The following is a 14,579-nucleotide window of genomic DNA, read 5'->3' as shown; positions in this document are numbered from 1 at the left end:
CATACTTCATTAAATAAATCAACCGTGTTTTTGGATATTTCCAAAAAAAATTCCATTGAGATGTATTCTATTAATAAATGTAACCATTGGGATGTGGTGAGATTATCTATAACTGAGTAATATTTTCTTGGCAATTGTTAAGGAGATCAAAATGGGTTGGTGGTTAAGTGGTGGGTCGACTGAGGAGAGGTCACCAAGGAGACATACAGTCGGGGGGCTGGAATGCTGTGGCCCAGAAGGGTTAATAGCTTGAAAAATTACATTATCGAAGATTTGTTCCTCAAGTAGTTTTCTCTCAACTTATTTTTCAAACTGAGTTTGATTTCTACATATTAGATAAATATATGGGGTGTCACGATTCTTCAAACCACCATTCGTTTGACTTTTGATTTTATTTTTTTCATCACTGCCATTGTTCGACTATCAAGTCTTGATTTCTAATGAAAAACACTTGTTTCCTCAATAAGTAACTTTTATTTGAATACAGGTACTCCTCACTTAACGACCGAGTTCCATTCCTACAACCAGGTCGTTACGCAAATTTGTCAATAAGCGAGGACCGTGTTAGTGCACAATACCGACTGGTCAGCGAGCTGGTTGTAAGTCCGAACGGTCGTTAAACCGGTAGGTCGTTAAGTTAGGAGTACCTGTATAAAAAATTATAAATAACAATGTATGAGAATACTTATACGACACACCAAGACAGTTAAGAGCTTTAGCAAAACTAGACTTTAGAATAATAACCAATAAGTTACTTAATACACTACTTTTAAGTTATTCAAACAAAGCAAATAAAAACTCTAGATGTATTTAATTTACTCTGTTTCCTGCTGCTGCTCTGCTATGGAGCAGATCGATCCTGAAAAAATCCCACCCGTGTTCTCATGGTCCAGTGGCAAATATCCCACGGCCCGGCATAGTCTGTGAGCCGGTGGTTCGGACTAGAGGACTGCACTAGAGGACCTTCCGTGGTTGGTGGTCGGGTTTATTTCCTACTTTCATCTCAACAAATGTGGAATTCCTGGACATTCTGCTCAAAGGCACACTCTCCCTTCTACACACAGTAGAAGGTGGAGGAGAGGGAGACGCGCCGATGCACTTGTGCGTCTCCGCTGACGTGGATTTCGCACACTGTTACAGGGAAACTGGATGAACTTATATTGAACTTTTTTTTTTTTTTTCCTTTTGTATTTTTCTTTTTAAAGTTTGTTCCAGCAGCCCTAGTGCCAGGTGAGTGGATGCAGTGTATGTTGAGGGATCGACAACAGCTACCAACTCCAAGTCGGTTCGGAGCCGCAGTCGACTCCGCGGAGGTCATGGAACAGCCCCAGCACATACTTCATTTGTTTACCGGCGGATCTTGACCGCTTCAATATGGCGACCAATATGACCCACCAAAATACAGGGAGAGTCGCAAACACTAAACCCCCTGACGTTGAGGTTAACGGGTTTAGTGTTTGCTAAAGGATTTTTTATTTTTATTTTTTCCCTGTTCATTGAACAACCTACTTGGTACCAGTCGATTGATTGCTGAAAATGGATATAAATCGTATGCTAATTTCAGTCAGTTTTTGATTTAGACTCAGAATCCTGACACCCCTAATAAATATTAAAAGGTCGGCTGATCCACCACCAAGGCTACCTGATCCACCAGCATTTTACAGGGGGAAAAAAGTCACCAGCAACTTGCTGATCCATATTCCGAGTGATATAAAGTCAGAATGTGAGACCTTTTTGATAAAATAAGGGTATTAATTATATCTACTTATGAATGACTACACTGCGTCTTATTACTGTGAAGCTGTTGCACTGACGCCGCCTCAGAGGACACAAAGAAGAAGAGCTGACGTCACTTCTGTAAACAATGTTTAAAGAAACAACAGCAAATAAACACCAGAAGCAAGACTCTTCTTGGTGGAAAAAATCATCTCTGTGTTGTTATGGATTACGAGAAGATGGTGGCAGAAGCTCTCAATCATATTGCAGAACTGGCAGCGGGAGGCGGCAGTAGTTCCAGCACACAATTTCTGGAATGCAAATGGCTGGGATGACCCTGCCATTTGCATTCTGGAAATTGTTGTCTGGTATTGTTATAAAACAAAGGCAGGAAATGGGAATGTTTAGAAGTCACAGTATAATAGAGGGGGCATGCTATTTAAGGATTAACTTGAATTATGCATTTCCAATATTTTTATAAATTAATGATTCAAATATTTCAGACAAACACATTCAACATGAACTCATTCAAGGAGTACAGCACTATCCAAATACAATCATTTAAAGCACTAATTGTGTTTCTTAATGTGTATTTTCTGCTGCAGACGTCTGGGAATTCTTTTCAAACCTTAAATCCTGATTTCTCAGAACTTCTGCATTAATCTGTAGAGTCATAACTACCAAAATATTAGCTTGATTTCCACAAGTGATACATTTTTGACACTTATCTTGAAAAAAATGTCAAATTTCAAATGCATGGCTCATATTACTACTATAAATTAGAACTGTTAATAAAAATAATAAAAACGAATCGCACAATTTTCTGGGTTAATCACAATCGCTTTTATTAATTTATTTTCTTATGAAGGCTGAAGCTTGTAATAACATATATTTAAAGCATTACTATGTTACTTTTGAGATTTGACGCACTGAGTTTCTGAGTGCAATTGCACTTTTACACCACTCTCATAAAACTCGGTCTGGCGTGGTCAGTGAGCACTCAGTCTAGGGGTACCCTGGAGCCTCTGCCTCGCACCCTCTCGGGGATCGGCCCCTTGCTAGTGATGTAGGTACAAGATGTGCTTGGCCTGGCAGATCAGCTCGCTCGTGCGAGTCAAGAGGGTGAAGCAAACCACGTGGCGCAATGAAAGTGAGGGGAGGTGGCGGGGAATGAGAGAGGTGCCATTCTGTCAGTGTAACATCAAAATGATTTTGAAGCTCTTATATTAAGGTTAAAATGTTAAATAGTGTTGCTTTAAGATATTAATATTTTCCTCTATCTCAAAACCTATAAAGCTTCAATATCCAAACCCAATACGAACATAGTGATAAGTCATGCTTTATCTTTCGAACTTGCATGGGTTTTGTATTAATTTTGTCTAAATAAATTACACAGTACTCTCATCAGTACTCATACTGTTAAAAACATATATCGTCACTAACCAAAATCCAAATGCTTATTTCCCTCCCAGATCCTCCTGTGTGACTCGTGCGACAGCGGCTACCACACAGCCTGCCTGCGGCCTCCTCTCATGATCATCCCAGATGGCGAATGGTTCTGCCCGCCCTGCCAGCATGTATGTAAAACACCCACAAGTATTTACTCATCCAAACTTTTTTATAAAAACGTCAGGCTGATATGTTCTGTGGAATTAACGCTTTTCCCTCTTGTGAAACTGAACTCCTGTAGAAGCACCTCTGTGACAAACTAGAAGAACAACTCCTGAACCTTGACGCTGCATTAAAAAAGCGGGAACGCGCCGAAAGGAGGTGAGACTGGGAATCTGAAATAGTCGCACAAAAAACACCCAACCTTAAAATCAGAAAGCTTCAATAGACGATTGTTTCTTCTTTCTTAAATAAATGTTCCAGAATTAAATCTTTGCTGTTTACAATCCCCCTCTAGAAAAGAGCGCCTAGTATACGTCGGCATCAGCCTGGAAAACATCATCACGCCTGCTGTAAGTGACCCTCTCATTTTAATGCTCATAGAAACTGCGGCAGCATGCACATTCCACCCACTGTTCTCTAAAGTCCTCTCTCTCTCTCTATCTCCCCAGGTGGAGATCGAGGAAGTCAAGGAAGAGCCGGTGATAAAGGAGAAGAAAGACACGAAGCGGAGCAAGAGTTGGGGTCGGAGGTCGACGAGGACCAAGAAAAACATCAGCTACAGGTAGGCACGTAGACATGAAAAATAATGTAACCATCAATTTAACCAACAACAAAGGTTTTATTCTATCGTGTTTTTGTTGTAAGATTTGATGAGTTTGATGAGGCGATCGAGGAGGCCATTGAAGAGGACATTAAAGAGGCGGAGGGTGGAGGTAGGAGGATTGTGAATATAACGGGCTGTGGATCCCCTAACTGTTTATAAAAGTTCTCTAAAATCAAACCACCAAAACAACTGTTTGTTTTTTTTCTCTCTGTCACAGGAGCCGGTCGGGGGAAAGACATGGCCAACATTACGGGCCACAGAGGGAAGGACATGTCCACCATCCTGCAAGCGGGAGAGGAGGGGAAGGAGAACGGCTGCCCGCCGCAACCCAGCATCGGCCAGCGCAGGAAAAAGCGCCGGCGCCTCAACGACCTGGACAGCGACAGCACCGTGGACGAGGAGGAGAGTGAGGACGAGTTCCGCCTCAGCGACAGGTAGTACAGCGACCCTTTCACATGCTTGTATGAGTCATGCAAAATGGACCTAGTGTCTGTGATGTTACCAGGTCTGAAGCCTTGAGTTTGGGTTCACGCTCGCCGCCATCTTGGCAGGAAATGGAGCCAGAACTTAGTATCTTAGTTGATTTTTCTGTCTAATGTCTAGTTAATAGCATAAACAAAATAACATTTAACAAATCCCGGTTTTCCACAAAGATTTCTGGTGCTTCAGAAATACAACCTTCAATTTCATTTGAAGACCGTCTCCCCATCAATACGTGCTCATCGGTTTTTGGTATGAATGTGTAAGCGACACATTTAAAGCTCAGAATTAAGTGGTTTGTTGAATTAACTGGTTTCTCTCTCCTCTCACTTGTCTCGTCGCAGCTCGGAGGAAGAGGATTTTGTGTTATCAGATAACGAGGCAGCGAGCGAGTCGGAAGCGGCCGACTCCAACAGCGGACATCGGCTCAAGTCATCACGGTCTCGAAGGCCGACGAAACGGCGACTAAGCGCCCGGCGACGACGCCGACCCAGAGGTTACTCGGACGACGAAGAGGAAGAGTCTGATGAAGAAGACGAGGAAGATATGGGTACAGAAACTTTGCACGGATTGTGTTGTGATGGGAGGATTACTATTTTATACTGCACGGATTGAACCAGACTTTGCGTTACAGTATCATCAGCAAGGTCCACTGTTGAGTAGCTCTGGATCTTGCATCATCTGAACAAACTGACAAGCAAAACTCCCGCAAGGCGATGTCACTTTCTATTTGACTATCTCTTTAAATTCCTGCCTCTGGTTGAGCCGAGTAGTTGCCTTGAAATCTGGTAGTTATTTTCATGCCCTGTTTAGACTACACCTGTTCAGGTATTTGCCCAGATCTGGCTGTCCCTGCCAAATTTCTGAGCTCAGGGACAAAATGCTCCATATCGGTGCCTCTCACAGGCTGTTCCCCTCACTGGCGCTCGTATAGCTCATTTGACACACCAGGACCTGTGCCAGACGGCTTTTTGAGCCGTCGCCGACGTCAAGCTCGGGACAAAGCTCCTGACGAAAGCAGTAGCGAATGAGCCACTAGAGGAACAAGAGGACAAGAGGCACAAGAGGAAACCAGGCGGCAGCAGTAATAAAGAAGGTCATATAGGGTGTCAAGGCTTAAAGTTCTCCGGCACTGTGAATCTAAAACAGCCATACAGCAGAAATCAGGCACAAACTATTTCTCGGGGGGGGGGTAAATCACTCCATGTGGCGTTTTCTTTTGGATGCGGTATATCCAATCATGTTCAGCGAAGCAAAGCGGTATTTCACCTACCAATTGTATGAGAGTAACGCAATTTTTTAAATTTTTTTTATCCAATGAACAGCGAGCTACTTTCTATCGCTACAGTGCTGATATGGTGTTCCCCGCCTCCTGCAGCACGGCTCAAAAATGACATGGCAGCTTATGAAACCTGGCGAAGATACGGCTTCCGACATATGACCACGTTACTGGGAGTGACAGTTAACGCTGCCAATTTGGCGTCAATTGTTGTTTGTTTGTGATCAAAAAACATGTGTGTGCATGTTCATTGCAGAACATGATCTTTTTCTTTACCCGTGCTCTCACAATGCTGGGCATACAACACAGAGTATTTGTATGCTATTGCATCGAGGACAGAGTTGGTCTGCAAGTGGAGTTCAACTTCTCAACCTGCAATGCAGCCCTTTATTCATTCTTAAATCATCAAGAACTGCTGCAATAACTCTGTCCTGTGGACAACCTAAAGGATAACAAGGGCACAGTTTTTTGTTATACAGAGCCGCCACCAATCCCCAACACCACAACATGTACACGGAAAACATGAACATTGGATGACAACATGTTTTGAAAAACAGTTAATTGGATCCAGGAAAACTGGAATAGCAATTGGGCACGTGGCCTCTTCCTGTCATAGTTATGGCAGTAAATGAGGGAGGAAAGGAGAGGAATGCAACCAGGAAAAAAACAGTCTTTATTTGTCACGCAACACACCACACTACAACACATGCTTGCACACACACACATGCTTTGATGGTGGCCGGTGAAATGGATCCTCTGCATTTGACCCATCCTGGCTTGTCCTTCCTCCGGGGGCACAGCCAGGAGCAGTGGGCAGCGTTCGTGGACGCGCCCGGGGACCAGGTGATAAGTGTCCATCGCTGGTCAGACGATGTGTGACGATGTGTGCATGTTTTTGAGGGGGGTCCTTACTGACGTGAGGTGGAGTAAACCCCATGTGAGCACGGGGAGAACATGCAAACTCCACACAGAAAGGCTCCTATTTGGGAGATAACCAGCCGGAGCACGGTGCCAACAGCGCCCCAGGCGGGAATCGAACCCAGGACCTTCTTGCTGTGAGGCAGCAGTGCAATGCACTGTGCCACCGTGCACCGGAGGGCACTGGGGTGGGTTCAAAGCTGTGTGTGTGTGTGATGTCCACCAGTGAGTGTACAGGACTTATCCCAATTGGTTCTGGTGTATAAGGTCGATATTATGTTGTGGTGCCTCCAAGCAGCGGAAAGGGCCCCGAAGGCACCCCCCCTGAGCTCCGCAGCTGCATAGACACCCCACGGCTGCAGGAAAGCCGCGAGCACCCCGCCACGCAGCCACAGAAGAAGTATGGGTTTTGGCACTGGGAGAGAGGCGAAGCGCAACCAGATTAAGGCAGGGGCCCAGCAGGCCGGGGTGCGACCACGCAAATGTTTTCACCGAATGCTGATGTAGCCACTAGCCTGAACATGGACAAAATTTTCATTGTCCTCATTTGCTTTTATGATGTCTCATCACTGTGGCTGGCGAAGGGGTTTTTGATCAAGCTGCACTGCACATCTGGGATGGGGAAGAATTCGCGGAGCTTGTTCCTCAAACCATGCACGTGCTCTTTGACATGATTAATCACGGTAACGGGAAGCCGCTATTTCTTCCTTTGTCAAAAAATCCGACAGATTCTCAGACGAGTGTGACGAGCGGTCTACTCGCCTGGACCACATCCATTTTCCATAAAAACGACTCTCGTACGCTTGTTATCAGATGTTCTGACACATTCTCTGCCATCTCGTCAATCCTGAGTTACCAGACAATGAGATGAGGTTTATTGGCTTGCACGCCTTCTCTCCCAACATCACCCCCACGATCTCTTTTGTAGCAGCAAGAATTTAATTCTCCCCGATTGTATGCGGCTTACCAGGCTTGGCTAGGAGTCGGGCGACCCAAAAGGATGCTTACACTGCCTTTCCTTCTCGGTGCCCATACATGACGTTTCGATGACTTCCTCTTTGCCCTGATACTCCTTGAGTTCATTACTGAAAAATTCAAGCGGCTTGGACATGTCCTGTTGGCGTTTTGTCTCGAGGTGACGGCGCAGTTTACTTGGCTTCAGAGCTCCGTTTGATAAAATCTCGGAACACATCACGCACAACGGTAACGGTTCGTCTTCTGTGCCTGTCCAAAAAAATCCCAGTGATAAGTATTCAGCGCTATACTTTCTCCGAACCTTTCTTTATTGTTTGACAGGGACTGTCTCGACTGCCCAATCCATTTTGATTATCGCATTATCACAGTGATTATTAATTATCGCATAGCAATTTCAAAAATGTACAGGTGCATGTCCATCGTGGTCCAACATAGGTTCCTGTCCATCAGTGATGATGCATTTTTTAAGGTTTTAAAGAAAATATACCATGAAATGATAAAACAATTTTTTACATTTAAAAGCGTTTTTGTAATTAATAATTAACTTTTTTTATTTTTTCCAATAAAACCTAGGGGTAGCTTCCAGGAGTTGATATACATTATCTTATCCCTGGTGTTAAATAATTTGTCTTGTACTGTACATGTCAAATCAAAATTGACAACAGCGATGTCTTCCGACGACAAAAATGTGACATGGTATCTGGTAATGTACAGTGAAAACTAAATTACCTTTTAAGTTAATAAACCTGTGTGTGTGTGTATGCAGTGACTGAAGGTTCCAGTGAGTTCAGCGACAGCGACCTGGATGTGAGCCGACGCCGGTCTCGGCGGAGCCACAAGGCGCAGGTCAACTACTGTGAGACGTCCGAGTCGGAGGGCTCCAAGGCCAGCACCAACCGGGGCAGGTTCAAGCCCCGCCACCACATCACCACCTCTGACAGCGAAGGTCAGTCGCCAGGGCCCTTAAGTTCAACAAAGAAATTAAGTAAAATAATATGCATCTAAAATAAAAGCACAATGTTTTTACTTGCTTTATTTAGAGGAATGGGACCACTCCCTCTCCAATGTCTCCTCTCCCTCTCCACGCATGGAGAGGGAGAGGACCCAAAACATACTTGCGTGTTTGATCAACAAATATCATATTGTTTTCCAAGGGCTTTAATGCATGATTGGAATGACAGACGAATAGATCGGGGCTATTTTAGAGATTTTTTTTTTTTTATGAACTAACCCCATTTGTCCTTAATTACTTTTGATATACTTTCGACATGTTAACAAATAACTGACAGTTTCTATGAACCGGCTGTTATAAACTGACCGCGCTTTTACGACCCGCCTCTCCTTTCTGGCTGATTGGTTAAGCGACCATAATGTGACATTGACAAGTGCCGCTGCTGTTTGGCTCTCGAAGTTAAGCCTGGTTTATGGCGAGTCACACAGGAGAGGAAAGCAGCGGTGCGTCATACAGAGGATTTCAAGGGGCGCGCTCCAAACGATAATGTTTAATGAAAGCACGTGTGGCGGTTTCGGAGCACCGGGGGGGGGGCAGATATTTCAGTCTTCAGCTCGAGCATTGCACCACAATCTGCGCTGTGATTTGGGAGATATCGTTCATATAGGAACCAGTGTCATAGTGGTACCGGGTTTCTGTACCTAACCCTATAAAGGAGAGAGAGAGGTCTACAATGGAATATGATTTTAGCCATTTTAAATCAATGTGTGGGAAACACTGATCTACTATATACTGTATCGGTAAAATAAGTCAAATCTTGTAATGTTATTAGTGCCCTAGTGTAGGGGTGGGCGATATATTGAATATACTCGATGCATCGTGGCTTGTTCTACGTGGAATGTAGTAAATGACTGTCGCGAACATCGAGTACAAATGTGATTTCTATTTTTCTTTTTTTGTCTGCCTTTTTTGAATGCCTGAAACTCTGCATGTCCACATCTCCACCCGCAACAAATAAAACGCCAAAGCAACCAGCCCAGAAGTAAATGGCCGTGGCTTCTTCTTTTTCCAAATCAATCCCATATGACAAGACCAAAATGGAAGAATCACGGCCGCAGTAACTAACTGCATCGCCAAAAACATGCCCCAAATTAGTGTAGTACAAAAGCCCGGATTCAAAAAACTCATTAAGACACTTCCAAAATATGAATTGCCTGGTCGCAAATTCAGAGAGTTTCAGAGAAAGTTCTACCAGGGTTATCCATTTCAGTAAGAGAAAAGTTGGCCCATCAGCTCTAAAGTGTGACCCTCTTCTCCACAACTACCAATTTGTGGTCCAGCAGAACTTCCGTGAGCCATATCTGAGTTTAACTCTACATTTGATCGACAATTGGGGGTTGGGAAGCCTTCCAACGAGCTTTGGGCTTGTTGGAAGGCAGGAGGGGCTTGCAAGATGCTCTCATATCATGGAACTTAACAGAAGCTCGTCGAGTGTGCATCGCCACCGATAACGGGGCTAACGTAATCAAAGCTGTGAGCCTGAATAAGTGGACAAGACTGCAGTGTTTGAGACTGCTGCATCGATTGGTGAGTTTTTGTCTAAAATAATGAAGATGTTTTCTACTAAAATAATCATTTTCATTATCCGCATTGTTTTAACAGCCTACTGGATAACATAACACTGAGAGCGCTTCATAATTGTCTCATGCAAATAAAAACTGGGTGTGTGCATGTGTATTATGTATTCATCCAAAATATATAAAGTGTTAATATATGTTGCCAGAAAACTATAGAATTCGGACAGAATATGATTGAACGGTTGCCGGAGCAGGAGCGAGCCATTTCTCAAGTCTTGGCCTCAGACAAAAAAAACACGGCATCTTGTTCTGACCTGGCAAGACCTGAAAGCCCTTGGCTCTAAAACCCCTCGTGGAATTCGCGGTGGGAATTCACCGATCGGGTGAGGACTACGTCACAGTGTCCTATGTCAAGCCTGCGCATCATCTCTTCCGCTCCAGCATCTTTGCAATTCAGAAGGATGACACTGCACTGACCCGTTCTATCAAAGTCTCCATCCTGGATTACCTGAGGGAGAAATTTGCTGACCCTGCCACCAGCGGCCTGCTGGAAATGGCATCATTAGTGGATCCCAGGTTCAAAACAACATACATTGCAGAAGAAAAGGTGGTGGAAATCAAGTGCAGAGCCATATTGGAGAAGAAGGCAATGCCGTCTGACCAGGGCACAGCAGAATCAACTGCTTCACAGCCGCATGAAGGACCAACAGTATCAGAACCACCAAAAAAGAAAACCCTCAGAAGCTTCTTCAAAAGGGCAACAACGTCCTCTGCCACACCATCACTGAGAGAGCTGATTGAAACAGTTGTCTACTTGATTCACTCACAGTGAATCAGATCTCCTGCAGTGGTGGAAGGACCACAAGGAAATGTTCCCAAACCTCAAAGTTTTGGCAAAAAGGTATCTGTGTGTGCCCGCCGCCAGTTCTCCATCGGAAAGGGTATTTAGTACCAGTAGGAATATGGCTACATGCCACCGGGCGTCTTTCAAGCCAGAAGCCCTTGTAGGTTTGTTTTTGCCACAAAACCTCTAGACAACCCGTTGGTACTGACTGGTCGTCACAAACACATAGGACACAAATTTTTGTCGTCCCTTATAATGTTCAATAAGCAAACCACACATACACCGATCAGCCACAACATTAAAACCACCTGCCTAATATTGTGTAGCTCCCCCTGGTGCCGCCAATACAGGTCTGAACCGTCGAGGCATGGACTCCACAAGACCTCTGAAGGTGTCCTGTGGTATCTGGCACCAAGACGTTAGCAGCAGATCCTTTAAGTCCTGGAAGTTGCGAGGTGGTGCCCCCATGGATCGGGCTTGTTGTTCTAGCACATCCCACAGATGCTCAATCGGATTCAGATCCTAGGAATTTTGAGGCCGAGTCATACTTTGAACTCTTAATCATGTTGTTCAAACCAGTCCTTAACAATTTCTGCAGTGTAGCAGGGTGCGTTATCCTGCTAAAAGAAGCCACTGCCATCAGGGAATACAGTTGCCATGAAGGGTGTACTTGGTCTGCAACAATGTTAAGGTAGGTGGGATGTGTCAAAGTAACATCAACATGAATGCAGGACCTAAGGTTTCCCAGCAGAACATTGCCCAGAGCCTCACACTGCCTCCGCCGGCTTGCCTTCTTCCCATAGTGCACCTTGGTGCCATCTCTTACCCAGGTAAATGGACGCACATGTCCGTCCACATGATGTAAAAGAAAACGTGATTCATTAGACCAGACCTTCTTCTTCAATTGCTCCATGGTCCAGATCTGATGCCCACGTGGTCATTGTAGGAGCTTTCGGCGGTGGACAGGGGTCAGCATGGGGGACTTTGCGGCTTGAGGTCTGCGGCTACACAGCCCCATACGCAGCAAGCTGTGGTGCACTGTGTGTTCTGACACCTTTCTATCATAGCAGCATGAACTTTTTCAGCAATTTGTGCTGCAGCTTCTGTGGGATCGGACCAGACGGGCTAGACTTGACTCCCCACGCGCATCAATGAGCCTTGGGGGCCCATGACCCTGTTGCCGGTTCAACGGTTGTCCTTCCTTGGACCACTTTTGGTAGGTACTAACCACTGCAAACCAGGATCACCCCACAAGACCTGTTGTTTTGGAGATGCTCTGACGAGTCGTCTAGCCATCACAATTTTAGCCGTTATGATTCATTTCACCTGTCAGTGGTTTTAATGTTGTGGCTGTCATCACACTCCTGTGATGTGACTGCTATTGTTGTGCAGAGTGGTTTGTCACTGCCTCTGTTTGGACCTCAGCCTCTGTGGTTCACACGCTGCTGTGTTTATTTTGCCGTTTTTTTTAAATAACCTGTTGTCACAAACATCATGCACAAAAAGGTCACTTTAATTGATCTTGTTTTGAAATCTTTCTCAGTTTGTCGTTGAATGCACTTTTTTGTTGCTGTGTTTTTGTTAAGGGGCTTGGTTCAGCTTGAGCTCTATAGAATGTAGGCTTACATAGTGACATAGTAGTAAATGCAGTTTTGTTAAATTTAACTTGGTTGTGATTTCCCCCTCTTTGCATGCAAGTTTAAAATTGTTCCTATAGAAAACCTCTAATGAATATAAACAATGTTTTTATGCAGACATGTTGCAGGGACTACTTGAATCATCATACTGGTGTGATTTATGTGTCAAAGGGTTAAATCCAGAATTTATGAAGTGCTTTAGAGGATATTTCTAAATATCAAGATATATATTGCGATATAGCCTAAAAACATTGCGATACAAGCCATATCACCCAGCCCTGCCCTCGTGTGACATTGCGCAGTCAACCACCATATAAGCCATCAAACATGTCGCACACAACTGGAGAATTTGACAATGAAATGCAACCCTAAAACAGGGTCAGCTCGGTCGTCAACTCTCACCTTACGCTCTTGCAGCGCGGTCGCAGACCGGCAAATCCATGATTCATCCAATGAGTAATTTTAATTTCACATTCAACATCCCTGCAACCATATTTGGTTACAATGCCACATGCAGATACGGTAAAGCACTGTGACGTTAAATATTGTCCTGAAGCAGCTCTGCCACTGATGTGAGATGATTTTGGACCCAATGAGACCATGACTCTGATGTGCAGCTGCCCCATCACTGCTTGAGTGGCAGTACTAGTAGAGTGATATGTTATTATTTCTCGCATTGCCACAACAAAATGGATGTTGCGCTTACACACACAGGATTTTTCCTGGCGGATAAAAAAATAATAATAATAATTCCCCGTTGTTAGTGTTCTTCAGATTGAATCGTCAATCTGCCCCAGCCTAACGTGCTGACGATTCAAGCTACCCAAAGCTGGTTGCGCGTTTCACGGCGTTCTGAAATGTCGATCCTCGCCTTAAAGTTATTTATGCTTTTGTCTTTGTAGGGAGTTTGTCCAGGGACTCTGCGGAGGACGACACAAAGGCTCAGAGGGTGAAGAGGCAGGCTGAGTCGTCCGGGGAGGATTCACGACAGCAGCGCCGGCGGCTTTCCCTCAAACGGCGGAGGGCATCCGAAGAGGAAGAGGACTCTGATGAGTCCGGCTCGGATGACTCCTCATCAGAGGAAGACCGCCCGGTCCGCAAGCGTGTGAACCGCATCGACTCAGACGATGATGATGACGAAGAGGAAGCGAGCGATAAAAAAGAGGCGGGCGGCGCGCCGGGCAAAGGCCCCAACCCGTCAGAACACAGTGCGGCACCACCGCCCCCCACCAACGGACAGAGCCCCGCAAAGAGCGCGGAGGGCTTGATGGGTCGGCCCGGTGCCTCGGGACTCGCTGGGCCGCTGGAGCCCAAAGTCACGGGCGCCACACCTCCCAATGGGCTGGTGTCCCAGGAGATTGCGCCGCAGGAGGAGGACGAGGACGACCTGTTGGGTGTCACAGACCTGGTGGACTACGTCTGCAACAATGAACAGTTGTAGAAAAAGAAAAGAGAAAAAAAAAAATGGAAGAAAACAAAAACAGATGTACCTTTTCTTTTTCTCGTGGTATTGTATTTTTATATTGCTTAACTTTATTATAACCCACACCAACACTCCTGTCAGCCTCATCGCTGTTCGAATACCTGGGTACGCCTCAGACGAGCACCACTCTCGCCCAACCCCCCCCACCCCCTTATTATTTTATCTTATTTTTTTATATCGAACTCCGCCCACACTCTCACAGTGCTCCTCTGGAGAGGAGGTTCTCTAGATTGTCTGGCCTCAGAGGGAAAACTGCCAAAAAGTACCAAACTACCGCCACACTAGGATTTCCATGATTGCGGTGGGTTGCCAGGTAAAATGCATTCCAGTGACGTTATCTGTATCATTTAAAAAAAACAACCGCAACAAAGTCCTCATATTTTCAAATTAGTGGCTTTGAAATAATAAATTATCTAATTATGTTCAATCTATATGCTGGATGAGATAAATAAGATATTTGAAGCTGATCGATATCTTTTGTCCGGCTCAAGCACAAGAGGCAA

At 45.0% G+C, this 14,579-nt stretch overlaps 1 protein-coding gene across 1 annotated transcript in view; it reads left to right on the top strand.

The window, feature by feature from the left end:
- The window catches only part of rsf1b.1 (remodeling and spacing factor 1b, tandem duplicate 1), a gene marked incomplete at its 5' end in the record, with an annotated part of 30,177 nt that overhangs the window by 13,757 nt on the left and 1,841 nt on the right, over positions 1 to 14,579 (top strand). The window contains 9 exons of the mRNA XM_080014221.1: positions 3,189 to 3,293; positions 3,407 to 3,486; positions 3,623 to 3,677; positions 3,777 to 3,889; positions 3,973 to 4,040; positions 4,149 to 4,365; positions 4,756 to 4,961; positions 8,350 to 8,529; positions 13,496 to 14,389. Coding sequence (XP_079870347.1) covers positions 3,189 to 3,293; positions 3,407 to 3,486; positions 3,623 to 3,677; positions 3,777 to 3,889; positions 3,973 to 4,040; positions 4,149 to 4,365; positions 4,756 to 4,961; positions 8,350 to 8,529; positions 13,496 to 14,034 — 1,563 coding nt within the window. The 3' untranslated portion in view covers positions 14,035 to 14,389. The remainder of the gene's footprint in view (positions 1 to 3,188; positions 3,294 to 3,406; positions 3,487 to 3,622; positions 3,678 to 3,776; positions 3,890 to 3,972; positions 4,041 to 4,148; positions 4,366 to 4,755; positions 4,962 to 8,349; positions 8,530 to 13,495; positions 14,390 to 14,579) is intronic.

The sequence above is a fragment of the Zeus faber genome (assembly GCF_960531495.2).
Source record: "Zeus faber genome assembly, chromosome: 14".
NCBI classification, from domain to species: domain Eukaryota; kingdom Metazoa; phylum Chordata; class Actinopteri; order Zeiformes; family Zeidae; genus Zeus; species Zeus faber.
Note: the sequence above shows the minus strand (reverse complement) of the source record. Positions and strands in the feature narration are given on the sequence as shown.